The sequence below is a fragment of the Setaria viridis genome, chromosome 2 (genome assembly GCF_005286985.2).
Source record: "Setaria viridis chromosome 2, Setaria_viridis_v4.0, whole genome shotgun sequence".
In the NCBI taxonomy this organism is placed as follows: Eukaryota; Viridiplantae; Streptophyta; class Magnoliopsida; order Poales; family Poaceae; genus Setaria; species Setaria viridis.
In genome coordinates, this window is record NC_048264.2 from 42,159,582 (window position 1) to 42,181,946 (window position 22,365).

The 22,365-nt window shown below is 45.7% G+C and overlaps 4 protein-coding genes across 5 annotated transcripts; 1 reads left to right on the forward strand and 3 right to left on the reverse strand.

Annotated features, from left to right (window-relative positions):
• The first annotated feature begins 6,814 nt into the window (after nt 1–6,814).
• LOC117844149 (obtusifoliol 14-alpha demethylase) lies at nt 6,815–9,737 on the forward strand. 2 transcript variants are annotated; one of them, XM_034724914.2, is made up of 3 exons: nt 6,815–7,178; nt 7,779–8,306; nt 8,414–9,737. In XM_034724914.2, the coding sequence occupies exons 2-3, from the start codon at nt 7,821–7,823 to the stop codon at nt 9,440–9,442; spliced, it is 1,515 nt and encodes a 504-aa protein (XP_034580805.1). In that variant the 5' UTR covers nt 6,815–7,178; nt 7,779–7,820; the 3' UTR covers nt 9,443–9,737. The 2 variants fall into 2 exon arrangements, with proteins under 2 accessions (XP_034580805.1, XP_034580804.1); XM_034724913.2 differs by having other exon boundaries at nt 6,819–7,150.
• Nucleotides 9,668–15,164, reverse strand: LOC117844148 (uncharacterized protein At4g19900). The gene is made up of 5 exons (XM_034724912.2): nt 13,902–15,164; nt 12,452–12,601; nt 11,250–11,387; nt 10,783–10,977; nt 9,668–10,417 (listed from the first exon to the last, which is right to left on the reverse strand). Exons 1-5 carry the CDS (start codon nt 15,077–15,079, stop codon nt 10,231–10,233), a joined length of 1,848 nt encoding a protein of 615 aa, XP_034580803.1. The 5' UTR covers nt 15,080–15,164; the 3' UTR covers nt 9,668–10,230.
• Nucleotides 15,165–15,269: 105 nt separating this feature from the next.
• On the reverse strand, nt 15,270–17,181 carry LOC117844150 (cytochrome c6, chloroplastic). Its single transcript, XM_034724916.2, has 5 exons — nt 16,831–17,181; nt 15,984–16,072; nt 15,864–15,895; nt 15,715–15,778; nt 15,270–15,604 (listed from the first exon to the last, which is right to left on the reverse strand). The coding sequence occupies exons 1-5, from the start codon at nt 17,063–17,065 to the stop codon at nt 15,464–15,466; spliced, it is 561 nt and encodes a 186-aa protein (XP_034580807.1). The 5' UTR covers nt 17,066–17,181; the 3' UTR covers nt 15,270–15,463.
• Nucleotides 17,182–18,339: 1,158 nt separating this feature from the next.
• Nucleotides 18,340–19,118, reverse strand: LOC117845606 (uncharacterized). The gene has a single exon (XM_034726672.2). The coding sequence runs from the start codon at nt 18,953–18,955 to the stop codon at nt 18,629–18,631; it is 327 nt and encodes a 108-aa protein (XP_034582563.1). The 5' UTR covers nt 18,956–19,118; the 3' UTR covers nt 18,340–18,628.
• Between the last annotated feature and the right edge of the window lie 3,247 nt (nt 19,119–22,365).

Below are 22,365 nucleotides of genomic sequence, written 5' to 3' on the forward strand. Positions count from 1 at the left end.
TACTGGATTGCAAATTATTGTAGAAAAGAAAATTTTGTAATAAATGTGGTGTTTAAATATTTATGGATTGCAATTTTCATGAATAATAAATATGCATGTATTGTGATAGGAAAAGTTAGGTGTACAAATATTTATTGATATGCATAAATTCATGAATAATTAAAATGTATAAATTGTGAAGGAAAAAGTTTGGTGTACAAATATTTATTGATATGCATAAATTCTTGAATAATAAATATGTATAAATTGTGAAAGGAAAAGTTTGGTGTACAAATATTTATTGATATGCATAAATTCATGAATAATAAATATTTATTGATATGTATAAATTCATAAATACTTTTTAATTGCAAGTATTAGAATTTTGCATAATAGGAGCGCTGGACAACAATGAGAACAATGTTGAATCCTCCAAGGAGGATTCTGATTCTAACGACGATAGGAGGATTCTGATTCTAACGATGATTGTGGATCGTATTCTACTCCACCTGAGTACAAACCAAGCCCACCGAGATCTCGCGGGCGTCCAGATGAAGATGACCCTAAATTCAATCCAACCGCGGATCATTAGGTACCTACGTGCACATTCATAAACTAGCTAGTGATATGTTTGTTGTTCACATGAAGATGATAAACTCCAACTATTGTTTTCTCTATAGAACGATGACCAATCCCCGGTGCATTCCCCATCGCAACGTCGTAGAACATCTACTCTGCATGAAGAGGAGGTAGATGCCTCTGCACCACAACCTTTGGCTACTACTACTTCTAGTAGTAATCCGAAAAGGAAACATGTGCAACGAAACCGAAACCAGATCCCTGAAAAAGATAGTCTCATAATTAAAGAGCTTGACGCCAAAAGTGAGCCCATATTACCTGAGGGGATATCTGCAAGGTTTTGGAACATATGTGGAGCTATTGTCAGGTATAAATTGCAGACCTGGATCACGACTATTAATTGAAAGAAAGTGCCTACCACTACAAAGGATGTATTGTGGGCCACATTAAAAGAAAGGTTCACTTTTCCTGAAGGTCAAGAGAAATTTGCAAGAAACTTTGCTGAGGGCCTCCTTAGGAGATGTTTAAGAAATTGGAAGTCTACTCTTAATAAAGAATATGCACAGAAAGACAAGAATGCTAGGGAGGACTTCGGCAAGATTTCTCCAGAAATGTGGGAAGAGTTCAAACAATAGAAGAATATGTCGGAAGCAAAATCCTGAGCGAACAAAATACCGCGAAGGCTATGAAAGCCGCCGAGAACCCCCATCACTTGGGTGCGGGAGGGTATGCTGCCAAGATCGCTAAATGTAGGAGAGAGGAGAATGGAGGAGAGCTGGTTTACCGGATATGTTTGCAGGCTTGGATGAGCGCAGTAGGACTTGGGTACAAGCTCGAATTCCGACTGTAACACTCGATGGCAAGGTTAAATTCAAACAGCCCTCAACAGAACTAATTTATGAGAGGTTGGAATAGCTCGCCGAGGCGCAAAAGAAGGGTCTTTTCAGGCCCGATAGGGAGAAAGATCAGCTAACCGCCGCGATCGTAACCGCGGAGCACTCTGGACGTGTTCGAGGGATGTCATCAGCATTGCCCTGGGGTAAAGGATTCCCCAAGGACCAAGCAAACTACAGGAAGCACGACCGTTATAAGAAAAACCCTGAAGAGAAGATGAGAGAAATTGCAAGCAGGATTTCTTAGAGTTCTTAGCCAACCATGGGATGAGCCAAATGATGGCTGACCCTACAAAATCCGATGGTCAACAATAGGCAGAACCAACCATGCTACTTGCCCAGACAGGATTCGTTGCTCCGAGTAGTGCTGGCTCCATTGCAAACGTGAGGTATCCCATTGATGGCATACAAGTGGATACACCATGCAGGTTGGTTATACCTTATGGAAGGAAACAAAATAAGTTTCGAGAGGTCGCAACCGGCATGACAGTAACAGGTCATGTGTTCCTAAAGGCACCCCGCCAGAATACGCCTGGGTGCAAGTTGTTACTGTGTTGGATGAGTCGTGAGAGATAGACATCCCTTCTGATAAGGGGATTGAGGTTCTCGGTGGTGCAATGAACCAGTACATACTGTGGCATCATTGAGATATCGTTCTGAATGCATCGTCAGAAACCTCACGGCCGATCCAAGAACTACCCCTTCCAAATTCAAATGTTGACATGGAGTAGCCGACGCTATCACATGTGCAGAGAGCTAACAATGAGGACAAGCAACCAATGCTATCACCTGTCCGAGAAGCTCTTAATGAGGATGATGGGACATCAGCACTACAAGATGATGAACAGGTAGATGATTTAGAAGTTAATGATCCAACATCACCTTCGTTGGCATCTCCACCTCCCAAGAGGCAAGCGGTACCTCGTATGGTCAGCACATATGAAAAGGCTCCATTAGCAGACGTCAACAAGTTTTTAAACGTATTGAAGAGGAAGGCTTCATCTTCCGGTGAAAAATCTGTAACTCGCAGCGCCTCTCGGCAAAAGGAAAAGGATCAAAACCCCAATTCTTTGGTCAGATGATGTCCCAATGGATTATGAGCATCGCAAACCATTCTTGTATCGGTGGGATCTGCTGGAGGGCCCATGGGAACTGAATAAGCTGCATGGATGGATCATGAATGCAATGAAGCAAGGTATTCGAGCAATCACCGTGCATGTCCCAACTAAGGATTTTCTTGGCGTTCTCTCGTACCAGATTGTGATCGATTTCGAGGATTTGCACAAACTTTACTGTGGACAACACCTCGACGTGAATCTTATTTTCGTATGGTGCTTGTAAGTCCACATGTACCGCATACATGAGTTTTAAATATATACATATTTTATTTCAAGTACTTGAGCAACCTATTCTGCAGGATACAATGGAAGGAGGAAGAATTGATGCATGACAGGTTCAAAGTAGTGTACCTTGACCCAGCACGAATAAGCGAGCCAGAGCACAAGCTCAAAATGACGGAAATGATCAAAGGACAAATAGAAGCAGCAGAGACACAAGCGGAGAAAAATGCTATAAAAATAAAAGCCCACAGAGACGAAATGCACAAAATATTCGTATACATTGCAAAAGTAATGAAGAAAAAGGCTGACATGGATTATATCATGGCTCCTTACAATTTTGAGTAAGCTAGTTTTAATTACTATATATATACTATGTGCTATTTAATGCCATCTTTAATATAAATTACTTTGAAATAATGCAGAGATCGCTGAATTTGCATCATTATTTTACCCAAGCTAGGAGAAGCAGTGGTCCTCAACTCAGCTAGCTATCGTAGAGATAGGTACAATGATTTTATAGGCATTATACAAAACTAAGACATTTCTCGGCAGTACTTAAATACATTTTGACATTCTATGCACCTAAGGTATATTATTAACTCTTGTCTTTATATCCTCAAAGTGCGTACAAACTTTACATACTAAAAGGCAGGGTCCACAATCCAAAAAGGACGAAAGCTATAAAAATAATATATCATAGATTCGTAAGAACATAAAAACTTTTTTTTTCATATAATGTAGACTTGTCATTAATAATAACTCATCATTTTTCTATTAGATTGTAGTGCCATAAGCAACCTCCCGGCTCTGTGCTATGCGGATATTACATGTGCGAGTTCATCAAAAACAATGGGAGGTACTAGTGGGGGGAAATATTAACGACCTCCTTATACTCCTTAAACAACGGTCATAAGTGCCCGAGCCCACCTCCGGCAACAGTAACCTCCGCCAACCTGGCCTGACCCCTGGGACAAGGGGTCGGACGTGCCCGACCCCCCGAGGCCACTCCTCATCTCAGCCGAAAGAGTTCCGCCTCGCCCGACCCCCGGGCGAGAGGGGTCGGACGCGCCCGATATCTCGCGCCAGGTCTCTTCCTCGCCCGACCCTGGGCGGAAGGGGTCGGACTCGCCCGACCCCTCAACGCAAGGCTCCGCCTCACCCGACCCCAGGCGCAAGGGGTCGGACGGATCTGGACCCACAGGACAAAGCTTCGCCTCGCCCGAGGGCGGGCGCGGACCAGCGGACGAGGGCGCGGATCTCGTGGGCCCCCACCGATCTCGCCATAAATGCGACCTATGGGGCGCCAATCCGGAATGCGGCTCTGACGCACAGAAAGGCGCCCGCGCTCCTCGACATGAACCGCCATAGTTTTCGGGCGGAACACTGTAGCCACGACCACACGGGACTAAAGCTGCACCGTTCTGCTTCCCCTGTTCATCGTAGGGCACTCATTGCCCACGCCCCCTAGCATAGGAGGGAGCGCCCCCCGGTTTCGCGCTCGGCCCGGCGGCAGGGGCATGTAGCCGCGCCTCCCGGTCAGCAGCGTGAGGCAACAGGGGCCGACCATCCTCCACGACGTGCATAACTGCGGCGGTCAGTCGCCACACATGTCCCGCACGCTCGGTTACAGCGGCCGACCGCTGGGTCATCTACAGGGCCCAACGACATCCATTCCCCTCCGGTGGTCATGCTGACAGGAGATAAAAACCGGGAGAGAAGACGGTGACCAAGGGGACTCGGTCCTTCTCCCTGTGCTTTACTTTACTTTACTTGCTTATCTCTTTTACTTCTCATTACTCCTGGCTCAATTGTAACACCCATCTCTTCCTTACGCTATAAAAGGAGGACCAGGGGGACCGAGCAAGAGACAGCTCTCAAGCCAACCGAACACCCCCCAACTCACACCCTCTCCTCACGAGCATCAGTGCACACCCACAAAGACTTGGGACCAGCTTCCCTTTCTCGCCTGTTTGTAACCCCTACTGCAAACTCAACACGAGTAACACGAGCAGCTCCCCACACTGGACGTAGGGCTATTCCTGCCCGAACCAGTATAAACCCCGTGTCCTCTCGTGCAACCATCAGAGCCTTACGCGCAGAGAAAACAAATTCACTTGCCGTAGTCTTAACTCATAATTCTTGACAATGACAGGTACCGAACGAACCCTGAAGACGTAAGTCTCTAATACACTATCATGTGCTAACTTCCTAATGGTAATACATCCTAATCTTCATTTACTGTATACCTGCAGATGCCTACCATCGACAATAACTATAGCAAGATCGAAGACAAACAAATCAACAACATTTATACGGACATGGCGAGGTTCATCCTACGCGAGATTTGTCATGAGGATGGAGCATTCTTTGATAAAGATGGTGTGTTGATGGCGGACGAGTGCACAAATCTTCGTAGATGGGCGTAGTAGTTTCAATATTAGCGTGGCAAAGAATAGCTCTATTCCAAATGTTGGAAGCTTAATAGTGTGAATTATATATTACGTAAGATGCAGTTTTGAATAATGTGAATTATTTATTATTCAAGTTTGTTGTTATGTTGTTGGAGATACATATTTCAATTTGACGGCTAAAAACTGGCAGGAATAAAAATTATAAATAAAATTATAAATAACTCACAGGAATAAAAATTATAAATAAATCACGGGGATAATATATTGAATGAGAAAATACATATTCCTAGCAGGCAGCATAAACACCCACCAGCATAGAAACCATCTAGCATAGAAAGCATCTGTGTTGGCAGGTGGCTAAAGTCGCCGTCAGCACGGAGCGGTTTGTACTGGCAGGCAAGCACCCGCCAGCATAGACGGCATTTGTGCTGGCTCAAGATTGCTGGTGGGTGCGATACCCGCTAGCACAAACCTGTTCTAACTGCCAGCACAAATGCTTACTAGCGTAGTGTTAACATCCACATATAATGTATATCTGAAGGTAACACACGTTGCGGCGCGCCCAACTGATTGACACTCGGGAGTCGGCAGCAGGGCCGGCTCTATAATTTTGAAGACCCTTGGGCAAACATAAAGATAAGGCCCGTTGAACTAATTTTTAATATCAAAACTAAAGTATATAGTATGGATAATAAAAATTATTTTGTAATATAAATATTTTCTCGAATTACGCAGGAGAGCTATGCATCATTTTTGCAATATATATATAGCTCATAAAACATAACAATAGTGTAACAAAAAAACTAAAAACAATAACCATTATGATTACCTCAAATAAAAATATAATGCTTTAGTACTTTGTAGAAAAACGTCTTCGGATATATTTCTTGATGCAAAGTCTTCACGAACAGTATCAAGATTAATGTCGTCCAAAACATCCTTCTCAATGTTGCACATAGCTAAGCCATTCAATCTTTCTTGTGACATAGTTGATCTCAAATAATTTTTCAATAGTTTCAAAATGGAGAAACTACTTTCGGCTGATACTACTGCCATTGGAATAGTTAAAAGAATCTGATATGCAATTGACGATAGAATTACCATGATTCTCCTTCAAGGCCGTAAGGCATTGCTCCTTATACGCAATTGACGAAGAATGGAATTACTACATGAAAGAAATAATATTAATTAAATGATTGCTTTTTGATGAAATTGACGAAAAATAAAACAAATATTGAACTTCAAATAAGCACTTGCCTCTGACCCTGACGTCGCTCGCGGCTCGCCTGTGTCCTCTGACGCGCTCCAGACGCGGTGCTCAGCGACAGCACAACCACGGGGTCCAGACGCGGTGCTCAGCGACAGCACAACCACGGGGTCAGGAGCGTATACGTATACAGAATCAGGGATGGTACAGGCACGGAGCAATTTGGCAGGCCTGATTTGGCACTGACGGAGGCAGGCCGCAGTTGTTACGCGAGCTATTTAGAAAAGCTGAAACAAAGTCCACCAACCAAATTATAGGTATTGATTACCTATATGGTTTTGGACCTGCAGCTTCATGAGCCCCGGACGGTCGCACGGCCTGCCCTTCCCTAGAGCCGGCCCTGGTCGGCAAATGAATATGGAGGTAGTCATGTGGCGGCACTGCACGCCACCAATAAAAAGAATAACCAAATGCATTCAGAAAACAGAGTGGCACCCACCATGATGCCTTCTATTGATTTCGAGGGGACCTCGGTCGATCGCTCCGGTCTTGGTTTCTTCTACAAATACCGTTCTCGGCCTCCCTGCATCCATCGCCAAGTAGCTCTGAGTTAGGTAGCTAGCTATAGCATTATACGATTCCGCAGGTTAAACACACATATATTTCCATGCCTTTGCTCTAAGCCGCGTCAATTCCATTCCATCAACACAAGAAGTGTCACTGAAGGAGTAAAGGCTGCAGGTACTCTAGCAAAACTGAATCTCTAGCAGTAAGTCCTAACAACAATTTCGTGGCAGCTGCTTGCATGTCCCTCCTATTTGGTATTCCATCCATTTTAAAATATACTCCCTCCATTCCATTGCAAATTGTAGGTCGTTTTAGGTTTTTAGTTCATAAATATTATTATACATCTAGAAAAGTCAAAACAACCTACAATTTGGAAACGGAGGGAGCAGGACATTGTAGTTTTGTTCTAAGTCATACTTGTCCAACTTTAATTGATAGATGTTGTATGTTTAGCAACCTAAATTATGATTTCAGAGATTTGTTGCAATCATATTGGGTTATGTTTTTTTTGGCTAAGGAAGCATTGGTGAACACCAGGCCCGAGCCCATGGGAGTTATTTAATTGCACTAGTATCGACTGATATCACCTGGTCTCGTTCTTGGTTCATGTTTAAAGTTACAGCTAAAAAAATACACGACCAACATCATCATCTAAGGACATGTAAAACACTTATTTGGTCATGTTTAATATAGTTTGTCTAGCTGTCTGTAAACTATTTAAGGGCCCATATTGTAAAACAGTAAGGACGTCTCTCTCATCTCTCGCCTATCCTATTCCTCTCTCTCTCCCCCGGATCTGCAGGGTGAGGCGGCTCGACGCGGGCGACGCGGCAGCCATCCCGTCATGGACATGGACTTGCCGACAACCACATGGCTGGCCTTTGCTCTCTTCTTCATCGTCGCACTAGCGACCAAGATCACAAGACGACGACAGCAATCTTCGGGTACTCCGACAAGGAAACGCCGCCCCCCTCCACCCGTGTCTCCGGGGGTCCCTCTCCTAGGCGACCTGCCAGCACTGCTCGCCAAGGGCACGTTGGAACTGATCCGCGACCGCTACACGAGGCTGGGAAGCGTCTTCACCGTGCGCTTGCTCCACCTGAAGGTGACCTTCCTGGTCGGGCCGGACGTGTCGAGCCATTTCTACCAGGGGTTCGACTCGGAGATCAGCCAGGACGAGGTCTCCCAGTTCACCATCCCCACCTTCGGCCCCGGCGTCGCCTTCGACGTCGACTACGCCACCCGGCGCGAGCAGTTCAGGTTCTTCGGCGACGCCATGAAGCCGGCGAAGCTCAGGACCTATGCCGAGCTCATGGTCCGTGAAGTCGAGGTACGTAATAATCATGCATCGACCTAGCTAGCACTACATTCACGTGTTGCTTTCGTAGAACACATAGGTTTTTTACGTGTCATCACGTGACTAAACATGGTCTGCAGAGCCACTTCGCGAGATGGGGACAGTCCGGCACGGTTGATCTGAAGCAGGAGCTGGAGCACGTTGTGACGCTCATCACCAGCCGGTGCCTGCTGGGCGCCGCGGTCCGGGAGAAGATGTTCGGCGAGGTCGGGACGCTGCTCCGCGAGCTCAACGACGGGATGCGCCTCGTCACCATCTTCTTCCCGCACCTACCCATCCCCGCGCACCGCCGCCGCGACGCGGCGCGCGCCAGGCTCGGCGAGATATTCACCGACATCGTCAGGTCCCGCAAGCGCCTGAACGAGGACGACGGCGGCCGCCCCGACCGCCCCGACGACATGCTGCAGTGCCTGATCGACGCCCGGTACAAGGACGGCCGCGGCACGACGGAGGCGGAGGTCGTCGGGATGCTCGTCTCGGCTCTCTTCGCGGGGCAGCACAACAGCTCCAGCGCCGCCACCTGGACCGGGGCGCGCCTCCTCACCCACACCAAGCACCTGCGCGCCGCCGTCGAGGAGCAGGCGCGCGTCGCGGCGCTGCACGGGGCCGGCCGCGCCGACCACTACGCCGCCCTGCAGGAGATGGACACCCTCCACCGCTGCGTCAAGGAGGCCCTGCGGCTCCACCCGCCGGCGCTGATGCTGCTCCGCCACGCGCGCCGGGGGTTCGCGGTGCGCGACAGGGACGGGCGCGAGTACGAGGTGCCCGAGGGACACGCGGTGGCGAGCCCGCTGGTGATCCACAACAGGCTGCCGGAGGTGTACGAGGAGCCCGACAAGTACGACCCCGACCGGTTCGGGCCACGGAGGGCGGAGGACAGGGCCGGCGGCGCGCTGGCGTACGCGTCGTTCGGCGCCGGGCGGCACATCTGCGTCGGCGAGGCGTTCGCGTACATGCAGATCAAGGTGATATGGAGCCACCTGCTGAGGAACTTCGAGCTGGAGCTGGTGTCGCCGTTCCCCAAGACGGACTGGAACGTGGTCATGCCGGGGCCCAAGGGGAAGGTGATGGTCAGCTACAAGAGACGGCAGCTGCATAGTGCTGCCTGATGCCCTGAGCCATGGGCTCTGTTTGGAAATCAGACATCCCGCTCTCATGGAACAGAATCGGAATCAGACATCTCGCATTCATGAAACAGTTCAATTCTCGTAGGAATATAAAAGAATCCCAGTGTTCCAAGGTCTGAATTCCACTGTGCGCACTCCGCATGTCGTTAGCCTTGTATGATAGGAGCTAGTTTATGTAATACCACTAAATAAAGTCCTCATCGTCTCTTCAGCACAATACGTGTTTGGGGAAAAAATATTTTACAGCACAGCAAAGTCAAGATTTGCACCATAATCATTTGCATATGCTCAGTTTACATTCTTGTTCCCTAGTCCTTGCTAACTGCACGTCATTTAAAAAAAAACAAAAAAAGCTTTACCAGAAACCTATATAAACCAAAGGAAGTCGGTACATAAACCTTTTGTAATAACCCATCTTACATGAACAAGAATCATGCTATTTTCAAAATATAATGTGCTAAAATAGAATGCACCGAACTAGTCAAAACTCAGTGTTCCAAATACCTTTACTTGTTGCATTCTGTATTGCCAGTAGACAGATTTGCTATCGACAGTTAAGTCAACACACTTGCACTCGCTTCTAGCTCCAGCACAAGCCTTGGTGAAAAGAATATATATACACAATGCTGTTGGTATTTTTCCCACCACACTGTTTCCATAAAAGATCAGCAATACACCATGGCCATTCTGAGTACCTATTGAAAGATTTCTTCTGTATATGTGTTCTAAACCAAAATGAAGATTCTTGGCTGGAACTTCAGATTGTGCAACTATAAAACATCAAGGCAATGGAGACAGTAACGGTTAAGGATCTTCTCAACAAGACTGTTGGACTCAGGCACCAGCGTAGATGTAATGCCGTTCCAAAAATGGAAAGTGGTGGAGTCATTCACAATCCTAGAAAAGATTGCATCATGGTGTGCTTTCTCGACCATGTTATCTGGCTCTGAAAAATATCTGCAGTACAACAACATCATGATGAGTATGCATGTCTCTGATTTGTAGCTAGCACTCAGCTTCCAGCCAAACATATGAAGAGTTGGTAATTACTTTACAGTGATACATATAACAAATAAATGTAAGGAGCACCGAGGGCTTTTAGGTGGTTGAACATGACAAATGAGCTACGAAATTCAGGATCATGAAAAAGTGAGGATAAAAGACTGAATAAAACGCAAAAGTGTTATAATACTAGATACAAAATATTATAATTTGATATTATCTTTCAGGGTGAGATGGCAACCGATAATTGTAAAATATAGCTTCTGGGTAGTAAAATTGACCAAACATAGTCAGCACAGATGGATGAATAGAAATCATACCTCATAATATTGGTAGAACTTATAGGGTAAAATGTAGCAGAGGGTTCCAATTTTGTGTCAAGGTGCCCCATATTTTCATCTGCCTTGCTAGACAGATTGCTTATTACTCTTGTCATAAGTTCAGCACCATTCCATTGCAAGAGGGTATCATCATATGTCGAATAGAACTCTTTAAGGCACTCCTCCAATAAAGGGCTGCAACCAGCACAAACGAAGTGAGAAACTCTAAATGTGTGCTAGCAGTAGCCATAGTCAATCATGTAAGTGCTCACATCTGACACCTAGTTACAAATAATATTTAGTACTTTGGTGTACTAAAAAGAAAATATGGATATTGTCCTTTTTTTCTGTGAATCAATAGAAATGCAGACTTCATCTGTTTGTTACAGATTACATGATGGTATAAATAATTTAACTTAAATGAAGTTTTATCAAAAATAGAAGGATAAAATCATACAGCATTGTACCTATGCTTTTCAAATGCTAGCACAGCGCCACTATAACTGGAATTTCCAGGTACATGGTTTGCGGCACCAATAGTATTCCGGAGCGATGTTAAAGGTTTAAGTACAATAACATCAGAGTCAAGGTATATTCCACCATATCTGCATGCGAAGCATAGAGAAATAAATTAATCATATTCATCACAAAGAACAGCAAACTAATACTCAAGATTACATTTATGTTCTAAATTCTGGCTGATATCAGTGTCACACTCATCAACATTCATGAAAACATCCTTACCATATTATTGGTTTGGTAATTAAAATTAAGGTTAAAGGCTTCAAGCTATTTAGTGAAAGAAAGTTCCAAACATTATTTGCCAATCAATTATTTTCTATACTGGGAAGGTTGATAACAAAAGGTATGGTTTTAATCTCAAACTATTTGCCATTGTTCAGATCTAAAAATAAGGACATTCTCTGTAGATAATATCTCAAGTTCTCAACTAAACCAAATGGGTTAAGAACTGAGAATCAGTGTGTACGGCTGAAGCTTACTTCACAAACTACAAGGTGCTCTGGTAGTATTAATTAGTGGGCACAATCGCATCCTAACGGGGTGCTTGGTTTGAGAGGCCACCTAATTCTAGGATTGGTTGTGCCAACATGGGAGTGTGGCACCATCTCTTTTCGTTTTTTGTAGGGTCACACTAGCAGCTAGCCCTCATTTTATAGCCTTGTGCTTGTGCAGGAAAAGGTGGAGGCGGACAAATAAGTTAGTAAACTTCAGGGTTATGATCAGATAGTCCATTCACAATATGACTCCCCAAACAACCATTCTGTTAGATTCTCTGCTGCTTGTGAACCGATCTAATTCAGTATCGTTCTGAAGTTCCAAAATTACAACTGGAGATGCCTGATTGTTCAGAGTTACTTAAACTACTGTATTTTCAGCTGGTAATTTCCCTTTTCATGTTATTTACTCGGTGCCAAATTGCCTGCTAAGCTGATAAGGAGTGCTAGAGCCTAGACTGATAAAATTGTTCATTATCTGTTTCTTAAGGTAACTCTTTTGCCAAGAATTACTGCAAAGGATTTTTCTGCTCAAATATAAAGATGTAGCATTATCCCTCAAAGCTCTTTTTTCTGATAGAATGCAAAGCAAACAGTGCATGTCTCCAAACAACTTCTGGAACTTGTGTACTTGAGTTTTTGTATTGTCTTACTTGTAAAGAGCAGCAAGGCGTACTAGCTCACTGTAGTGCAACGGGTAATATTTTGTCTGCCGCCATTCATACCACACTGATGCAAACTCATGAGTTGGAGTGCTTTCCAAAAGTTCGTCAAGATCCGGCACTGCAACAGCAACTTTATATCTGCAAGAGAAATATAGCTCTATGAATAGCAACTCGTATGTGGACATGGATGTAGCTAAAATAATTATAACTTAAACTGGTTACAAGCAAGGCTCATAGTATTAATGAGTCATGCAAAGTACATACTCTTTACTAATAGAAATGGCGCACAATCTCATACCCGTTCATTCGAAGAAGAAGAAAAGCAAAGTACATACAAGTCACAGTGTCTAACATGTAATGTTTTTAAGAGTTCAGATGTAATTCTAAGCTAATAAAAGATAGTTTAATTATATAATTAAGTGAGGTTAATCCTGAAAATACACAGTTTGACCCCTGCAATTAGTAGATTGTAATAAGACAAATCCATAAATGTTCCTACAAATGACACTGCCAATAACTTGCCACAAAGTTAGCGGTGAACAGCATCCCTTTCCTGAAAAATACTAGACACTAGGCAAGCGATGGGGTGGTGCCTCAGAGCTGCTCACAGGCCAGATGGCAGTTAGGAGGTAGGCAGGAGGCTGGGATGGTGGCATCTACAGTCTAGGTGCCACCTAGACAGGTGACACAATCACCTTTCAGCTAATTAAGGGGAATAAAGATACAGGTACTTCTAATTACAGAAATTGCTATTTACGTTACATTAGCTCATGCATGACAATCAGTGTCCATACAGGACAATAAACAAGTAACTACACTTCATGAGCTACATCCATTGGATTGCGTTTTAAAGCAAACCAATCAGGAAAAAGTGTAAAACGGGTGGAAAGTTTAAAAGTTGGGTGGCAAACGGCAAAGGTTAATCAAGTTCTAGGTGTATCATTTGCAATATTTGAGAAATGATAACTTGTAAACAAAATCATGTCATCAGGAAAAGATGTGTTTCATACAACCCCAACTATATGATGCGACTTCACTCATCCACGAGAATTGATAAAACAACATCCTATAGTATACTTATTCTGCAATATAAATGCATTTCAGCATATAAACTGATTGGGATACGTGGACAACATGTAGATCTGATAAAAATCGAGAATCAATAATAGTGCATCCTGTTTTTGCTCATAGTGCAAATGTACAATATATGCATTCGACATCCTGATAAACTGAATTCAATCCTTAAATACTACGTAGATCCTATATAATACAACACCAATTCAGAATTGCTAGCAAGATGTTTCACGTTTTCGGGTTCGAATTATGCATTTTCTTTTGTTTAGGGTCTAGTGTTAGGCTGTTAGCTACTAAATTAACAATTTCAATTAATTGCATTCTAAAGATATGGAGGCTAGAGTTGTGTATCAACAGAACATACCCTTCCTTCACAAATTCCCGGAAGGATTCTAGCTCCAGCGTCTCCGATAGCATGACTACACAGGCTTCCGGGTGCTGCTTGAGCAGGCTCTCGAGTCCACGCTGGTGTCGGACACCATACGCCCACTGTGGGCTGTTCCAGACCATGAACACCCTCATGGAGCACTTCCCAAGCTCGAAGAATCTCTCCATGAACTCCGAGAACCCCAAATGTGGATCAATGCCAGGGAAATATCCCCACCTCCTCCCCTTCTGTTGCTTCTCCTTCACAGTTGCTCTCATGCCCTGCTTGTTCTCGTAAGATTGGAGCCTACGCCGCTCAAAATTCTTGGACGCGGGCTTGTCGAGCTCAGCTAGTAGCATCCGCTGCACCATGCGGTCCCCACGGGTGAGGGAGGTGAGGCCGGGGCTGTCGGGGTCCTGGAGCAGCGGGTGATTGCGCGGATTGAGGGACTCCAGGTTGGAGCGGAGCATGCGATCGCGCCGGAGGTAGTCGGCCTTACCCTCGAGCCACCGCGCCCACCCAGCCCGGAGCCTCGTCTCGGCGCTTTTGGCGGAAGCGGGCTTCAGGAGTAGGGCGTCCTCGATGCCGGCGATGGACGAGATCTCCACCCGCAATTCCAGATCCACCAGCTCGTCGTCCGATCCGAAGGCGGCGGCGGCGATCCGGCGCGGGGAGTCGAGGCGGGGCAGCCCAGCGGACAGGGATTCGCCGGCTGCGGGGAGGCGGAACGGCAGGCGGGCTGCGCCGGCGACGTGATCCCAGACGAGGGACGTGGCGGCCGCCGCGGAGGCGGAGGCGTCGTCGGCCGCGTCGGCGCCCGCGGCGTCCTCGTCCAGCACGTCGAGCTCGTCGATGCGGTCGTCGTCGGGGTTGGCGACGGAGCCTCCGCCACCGTCGGTGGCGGTGGTGGTGGTGACGGTGAGCAGCGGGTCGAGCGCGGCGGCCACGTCCTCGTCGACGTCTTCGTCGGCGAGGAGGGCGGCGGAGGAGTTGGAGTCGGCGGCGGTGGTGGAGTGCGAGCGGGAGGTGGGGAAGGTGGAGGACGACGACGACGAGAGGCGCGAGTGGAGGACGGCGAGGGAGAGGAGCAGGAGGAGCGCGGCGACGGCGGCGCAGAGCTGCGGGCCCAGCCCGGAGCGCCGCCGCGCCGGGTGGGAGTGCGTGCGCGGCAGCATGTCGGCACGAGGGGAGGCCGCTGCAAGCTGCGACGCCGCTTTCCCCTCCCCCGCACCAGCAGCCGCGCGACGGGGGATTTCTTCGTGTTTAAACCACGCCGACGCCTGGTAGCAGTTCGCGCGGCATCACCAACCAACCTCACCAACCCTCTCGTCAGGAAGCTGACCTGGGACTTTGTTAGATCGTGACTAGCGAACCCTGAGCCCCACTGGCCACTGAACTTGGTTGGATCAGGGGTCACTGCTCACATTTGTTTGTTCTAAACTCAGGCTAGATTTTAGAAGTTCAGAAAACAGATACCAGAAGGTTACAACTTCAGAAGTTCAGAGAACAGAGACAATTACAAGTTCAGAACAAACAGTGTCTTCTCCTCGCTCAGCCGATCAATCTCCATCACCTTCGATCTTTGGCCACCCGTTTTCGGCTTGTGACTTGACAAACGAGGCTAGGAGCTTGATGTCATCTTCAGATAGCCGGGGGCCGAAGGTGCACTGTCCTCTTGGGGTGCATTTCTCTCCAAAGCCCTGACCAAAATCAAACATGCCACTATTTCAGTTCATCTTCTTCTTCTCCAAAACAACTAGTTTGCTAATTGAAGAACGCAAAGATAGCCACTCCAGACGGTTTAACTCACCGGCATCCTCCCTTTCCCGTAGTATGTGATGTTATACAATTCCTCCTCTGTAACGACTCCATTTCTGCAGCAAGTTTGCCTCCTTTGCGTTAGTAACAGTGAGCAATTAAACCGCAGCAGATTCTTCAGTTTGCCATATGGCAGGTTACCTCTCGAGATCCTTCAGGAAAAGAGTGGCTCCCTGGCATGATCAAGCAGCATGTTAAGAACAAACGATGATCAGAACTTATAACAGATTTGTGCTCCACACAAGGATTTCAGCAGCTCACTGGCTGTAGGATGTTTCCTCCCATGTCGTGGCACCCGATGCAGGCCTTCCGGAACAGTGCTGCGCCTTCTGAAACTGGTTGGGCAAATGCTGTCCAATAGGGAGAGAGGGGGGCAAAACATCGATCAGCCTGAATTCCAACTAGTATGAACGCCTTATGTAATATGCATTACACTAGATTAAGTTTCCTTTTCCTTTCTTGATTAGGGGAGCAAGTTTCAGTATGCGATAGCTTTGCTGGTATGCCTGCAGACTAAGTACTTACCTTCTTTAGCTAAATTCATAGAGATCATGCCTTTCACCGCTTATTAACATCTCGCATTGAGCCTATATGCGCTACAAGCCCACAACAACCATGCGTGCGTGAGAACCAACTACCAACCAACTGCCAGTCTACCACGGTCCAATCACTTTTTTTAAGATAAAGACCATTGTCCAATAACTAACAATCAAACCTCAGGGTGTGTTTGGTTGGTTGTATCATTTGATTCATATATGAAATAATTCAAAATAATAATGATCCTTTTGTTTGACCAACTCATCCAAGATAAGACCATCCCACTTAATATATTATTCTACTCTAGAACCATATGGTCCAAGCAAATTGGTTGAACCACCCCATCCAGAATCATCCATGCATGCATCATTTGGTGCATGCAACCAAACACACCCTCAAATGCCAGGGCAGTACTCCGTAGACTAGTATGTCCAAAATTCCAACTTTCCAAGAAACCAACAGTACCAGCAACGATTTCACATGTAAATACGCAATGCAGCAAACACACACAACAGCAGCAGCAACATGAAGGCTTGCGCATCTTGCAACAACAATCAGAGCTTGGAGAAACCTGGAGGGATAGTAGCAGGTAGGCCATAGGGCGCAGCTGCAAGGAGGAGCGCCGCAGCCAAGAGTGGCGCGGCCGCGCGCCCCGTCACGGCTGCAGCGACGGCGGAAGGGCGCGCTTGCTTCAGGCTGGCGCAGCAGTACGCTGGCGCCGCCCTCACCCGAGGAACGGAGGAAGAAGCGAAGCAGGCGAACTGAGGCGGTAGCTGGGGCCGCGCGGCCGAAGGAAGCCCGTACATCGCGCGCAGCGCGTGCCCGGCGTCCTCCGCCGTCGCAGTGGAAGATACAAGTCGACAAAACGAGGCAAATCTAGGAGCGCCGGAGCGGACGAGGGACGACGAAGCTGCCGATTGCTATGGTTCAAGTGGACGCCACGTGGTAGGCTCTGCAGGGGGCAGGTGGGATCGGACTGGGTTGGGTTGGGCCATGCGTCTAATGTATCTGTCTTCACGACGTTTGGCCCAAATAGCCCAGCAAGCAAGTTTCGGCAAGGTCTCGAAAGTCGAAACAGAACAGAATTATCCACCGACAAAACTGCATGTTAAAGAATCCAGATTTTCAAATTCACAGCATCATTTTGAGTCCTGACTTAATGTTACAACCACAAAAGGATTCCGAATCATGGTTAGCTGCTAGCATTTGAATGGCAGGTAAAAACACTTCAAGTGCGCTCACTGCCGACCCGCCACAGTATATGAACAAGGTGCAAACTCACATGTGAAACCAGAATCTTTAATCAAACTGCAAACTGACATATAAAATCAGAATATTAATCACAATCGATGAATAGAAGGCCTCTCAAACATCATGATTACACTTCTCAAGCAAAACCGCGCAAGTATCATTATGCTAGTTTTTTTTTTGGGGGGGGGGGATATTGCAAAATTGAAAACATCAACTCTGAATTGGTATCAACAACATCCAACAAGAGACATAAGGAAGTGTAGTTGGTTAAAAATATCCAGAGGTCAATTACACTAGACCAAGACGTGTTGAAATACATGTGATAGACTTGTAATCAATAGCGAAGAAAGATTTAAAAGATATAGGCTTATTTAGAAATGAGTAAAATGCATGGTCAGATCTCAAACTTGTCAAGTATCTTGGGGAAAAGTATAACGCGCTATCAGTCGCGCTCGTGCGTGCAGCCTGGCCCGCTTGGCCTGTTTTGGCTTGTCTTGCTGCAGGCTACAACAACACACACTTTCATAGAAAATAGAACTCAGGAAATCAAATTACAGGTAAAAATAATGGTATTCTGTTGGTCCATGAACAGATAAGGCCAATGTAACATCAGCACTTTCATAGAGAAGCAAAAACAACATCTCCATCACAATGTCTCCATAGTTTTAATGGCAGCCTAAGTTTCTAGGCATTCAGAATATCAAAATCCACACAACGAATCTGAAAAAATTCATGTGCATGTATCTGAAGAAGTGTTTACTAATTAATAGCAATTAAGCAAACTTTGCTTGAAGTTGCTTTACACTACTCTAAATCAACAGCAAGCAAATAGCAACTCATGATCTGTTTCCAAGAATACAACTGGAAACTCATGATCATAGCATGAATTTCGTATCAAAGCCATGCACATACCAAAACACATGTTTTATTAGTTCACTCCTGCTGCATCTATAATGTTGCATCTCTAATGTACAGTTCTGTGCAGAATTGGTTGGGCTTCCAATGTTCCACAACAAAATTACATCCTACAAAATAAGTGAATTACACATAGAACGACATGGTTTGATCATCAAATAAAATAGCTGTACGCCTGTGCCGGATGAGATTGCTCAGAGAGATCAGGGCTCTTGATGTGCCTCGAGGCAGAGGGAGAGGTCGATGCGCGCCCGCTGGCACTGCGTGCGCTTGAGCGCGGTGCCGGCGCTGCCGCAGAGGGTGCGAACGGCCTCGGTCTCGTCGGGGCAGCACGCGGTCACAACACACTCCGCCAGCGCCCGGTTCAGGTGCCGGCACAGCACCTCCGGCTGCAGCGGTCCCCGGGCGGCGCGGCGGTGGCACTCGGCGAGCGCCCGCTGCGTCGAGGCGCAGGGCCACGGGACGGGCAGCGCCGCCGAGGCGTCTGGGTCAGGCTCGCGGTCCCGTCGCCCGCCGCTGCCGCCGGTCATGGGATTTGGTGGGAGATCGGCGGCGCCGCTCGGTTCCGGCGTGATCTCTTCTTTTCCTCTGGACTCTCCAGAGGTTTCTCCGACAAGTTTCTCAGAGGCCCGATAAAGACGATGGATCGGCGGCCCATAGGAATTTCTCGCAAGCCCAGTTAATGATGGATCGACCCATGAGATTGCTTCGGACCCCCCTCAAAAAAAAAAAGAGATTGCTTCGGACTGGCAACAGGTCTTGTGATTGTGAGGTCCAAATCCAAGCGTCAGATGGTAAACGACAAATTTCCCCGGTTCATCTGGTCACTTTTTTTCCGTCGATTAGCCTGTGACGTTACCGGCGGCGCTAAAATCGGCTAACACACAAACGCGCTCGAACCTATGGCGCGCGGAGGGGCTCGTTGCACTACTCTGTAGTCGGCAGGTCACTTAAAACGTCCTCAGACGTTGCAGAGACGAAGAAAGAATAGCAGATGGGGATCGAAAAAATTAGGGTAAAGAGAAAAGGTAAAATAGTAGATTGATAATGTTTTTGATCGATTGGACATCCTCAATCGACCATAGCCTTTTATATTTATAAGATAGGGAGGTCTTCCCCATTTACGAGTTGAAACCCTAACAAATCCTGTATCAAAATACCACTCCTAACTTGGACTATATAGACCAAACCGGTCTGACCGTCCTGGCAAACCGGTCTGACCGATTTTCCTGGGTACACATCTTTCTGAGGTCATAACTCTCTCATCCAAACTCCAAATTGGACGTTCTACATATGCATTTTGATCTACTCGACGAGAGATACATAATGGTAAAGTCCAATTTGCATTTTGAGTACTTAGTCTGACTGGTTTTTGTGTCTGGTCTGTCCAGATCCTATCAATTTTGGTCGTCAACACATGCCTCCCATTTTTTTTTTTGCAAAGTATACGTGCCAAAAAATACTCTCTTGGACCAAAATTGTCTAAGAACGATGATGAACAAAACATCAGCCATATATATTTTTTTTCTAAGGGCAATAACATCCTATCGGCCATATACTTGATTTGCTCAAATCAATGCTGCATTTACCTGCTTCGGCCTCCACTCCTTCCTAATCCGTTTTGGGTTAGCCGGATTCTTTTCAGTTTGTTACTCCTCACTTGTGCATCCTTTGTAATCTTCTTTTTTGAGTGTGGGATAACCTGAGGGACACCACCTTAGTTGTATACACTTAGAATTTTGCTTGTTACTACTCTCACACTGTCCAACAGCAGCATACATTATTTTTTACCAGATTGCTATTGCAAGTGACTGATCTTTCTAATGCATCATAGTTTGGATATGAAATAGGATATTGAATCATATATGGTTGCATGTACATACTACTATAATCAGCAGGTGAGTAATAGCAAGAATAACACCAAGATCATGGCATAACTGATCCAACAAAATATTATGGTGTAGTAGCAAAATTATCTTGTTGTTGGCACATACCTTATTGCGTTTCATGTTTTGGTGGTGCTTTTGCATCTCTAGCACCATTTGGCTGACTCCTTCGCTTCTGAGCAGCCCCCTTCCTTTTGTACTTGGCTAGAAGTTCTTCAAAGCTCAACCTTACTCTATTCTTGGATTTGGAGGCGCCTCCAGGCTTACTGGAGGCACCGGTTAGACCGGTGTAAGAACCGGTCAGACTGGTTGGCGTGTTGTCGGCTTTCTTATTCTTGACTCCTCCCCCCGAGCGTCAAATCCTTTGCTACAACTTGAGGGATTTTCTTCAGTGGCACCTTCTTCTCAGGCCTCTCCTCTACAATGATTACATTCTTCCCTTTAGCTTTTTCAGCTTGATCCAGCCGAAAAAGTACTTTGGGATTTGTTAACTCAAGAGTGTTTATAGGAAAGGGATTTTGATCAATCTGCATTCCGTAAAACTTCAATCGTCCTTCATTGACGACCGATTGTATATGTCTATGGAAAACATTGCAGTCATTAGTAGCATGAGAAAATGAATTATGCCACTTGCAATAAGCATGCCGCTTTAAATCATCAACTGAGGTATAGTACGAGAACACCTAATCTTTCCAAGCTTCATTAGTTCATCAAAGAGTCTATCACATTTAGACACATCGAAAGTGAATTTCACCTCACCTTGCTAATTTTTCTAGACCGGCTTGAGAGAAACACAACTGCTTGGTGTATCACTTGGTGTCCATACAAATTCAACAACATACACTTCTTTACTCTCATCTTCCGAGGAATCATAATTTAGCATATGCATATTAGGACGATCAGATTTGAGCCGAGTATCTTTACTTTGGCTTTCTTGAGCCAAAGCTCTTTGCAAGACTTGGTTAACATTAGCAAATTCATGACCTTCCAATTTATCTCTAATATGGGATCGCAATCCATTAAAAGCTAATCCAGTAAGATCCTTCTTGGAGATAACAAGACTATAATAATGGTTTTTTGTATCACTAAACCTTCTAATATAATCAGCAATAGATTCATCATGCTTTTGCCTATCCGATGTTAAATGACTCAATCTTATCTCCACTATAAAAGTGATCATGAAATTTTTGCTCTAATTGCTCCCAAGTATGAATAGAATTAACAGGTAATGAAGCAAACCATGAAAAAACAGTTCCAGTTAAACATAAAGAAAATAATCGCACTTTTATTTATTCTATGGAACTAGCTTCTCCCAATTGAGCAATATATTGACTAATGTGCTTCCAAGTAGTTTTGCTATCATCCCTGCTAAATTTCACAAAATGAGGACAGAAGGATAAGAAACCAAATCAAAACTTAAGGGATACGGCTTTTGATATGTACGAGTCTTATGTTTTACTTCTATTCCATAATCCTCCTTCATTTTTTTAGCAAGATTGATATTAAACCTAATAGTGGTTGGCCTAGATGATTGTGATGTAGAAGCATTCGATTGCAACATATTCTATTGTACAAGTGGATTAGAAACATTATGTCGCAAATGACTACTAATTTGTGGATTAGGCATGGAATCATAAGAAACACCCACTCCAACAGGAACCACGAGCAGAGTTCCATGAGCTACTCTAGTATATGGAGCTATAAAACCAGGAACCTCACTAGATTGGCCAGAGCCAGCCTGAATGGGAGGTATAGTAGCTATAGGCTCCGGAGATGATGCATATGGAACCTAGACCGGTCTGACCGGTTGGACCATGCGGTCTGACCAGTGTAATCTGACCAGATTGAGGTGGAGGTGTTTGTCCCACGAAATAGTTCAATGGCATGCCATATTGAGGCCCTACTACGGGTGCTGCCGATGCACTACAAGATGGGATTTGAGGTAGTATAGTATTAGAAACAGATACAACATCATTACTCCCCTCAACCCGTTTACCATTGCTCTTATCTACCATATCTTGCACACTTTTTGTTATCGATAAGCGCAAGTTGTC

What these genes read in the sequence shown, in the direction of transcription:
- LOC117844149 (XM_034724914.2), top strand. Translation starts at nt 7,821, where the DNA reads ATGGACATGGACTTGCCGACAACCACATGGCTGGCCTTTGCTCTCTTC. An exon ending in TCATGGTCCGTGAAGTCGAG is followed by an intron (nt 8,307 to 8,413) that starts GTACGTAATAAT and finishes CATGGTCTGCAG; the next exon opens with AGCCACTTCGCGAGATGGGG.
- LOC117845606 (XM_034726672.2), bottom strand. Translation starts at nt 18,955, where the DNA reads ATGACCGGCGGCAGCGGCGGGCGACGGGACCGCGAGCCTGACCCAGAC.
- LOC117844150 (XM_034724916.2), bottom strand. Translation starts at nt 17,065, where the DNA reads ATGTACGGGCTTCCTTCGGCCGCGCGGCCCCAGCTACCGCCTCAGTTC. An exon ending in ACCTGCTACTATCCCTCCAG is followed by an intron (nt 16,073 to 16,830) that starts GTTTCTCCAAGC and finishes CCTATTGGACAG; the next exon opens with CATTTGCCCAACCAGTTTCA. An exon ending in TTCCTGAAGGATCTCGAGAG is followed by an intron (nt 15,779 to 15,863) that starts GTAACCTGCCAT and finishes AACTTGCTGCAG; the next exon opens with AAATGGAGTCGTTACAGAGG.
- LOC117844148 (XM_034724912.2), bottom strand. Translation starts at nt 15,079, where the DNA reads ATGCTGCCGCGCACGCACTCCCACCCGGCGCGGCGGCGCTCCGGGCTG. An exon ending in CGCCTTGCTGCTCTTTACAA is followed by an intron (nt 11,388 to 12,451) that starts GTAAGACAATAC and finishes CTTCGCATGCAG; the next exon opens with ATATGGTGGAATATACCTTG. An exon ending in AGTTCTACCAATATTATGAG is followed by an intron (nt 10,418 to 10,782) that starts GTATGATTTCTA and finishes GTTGTACTGCAG; the next exon opens with ATATTTTTCAGAGCCAGATA.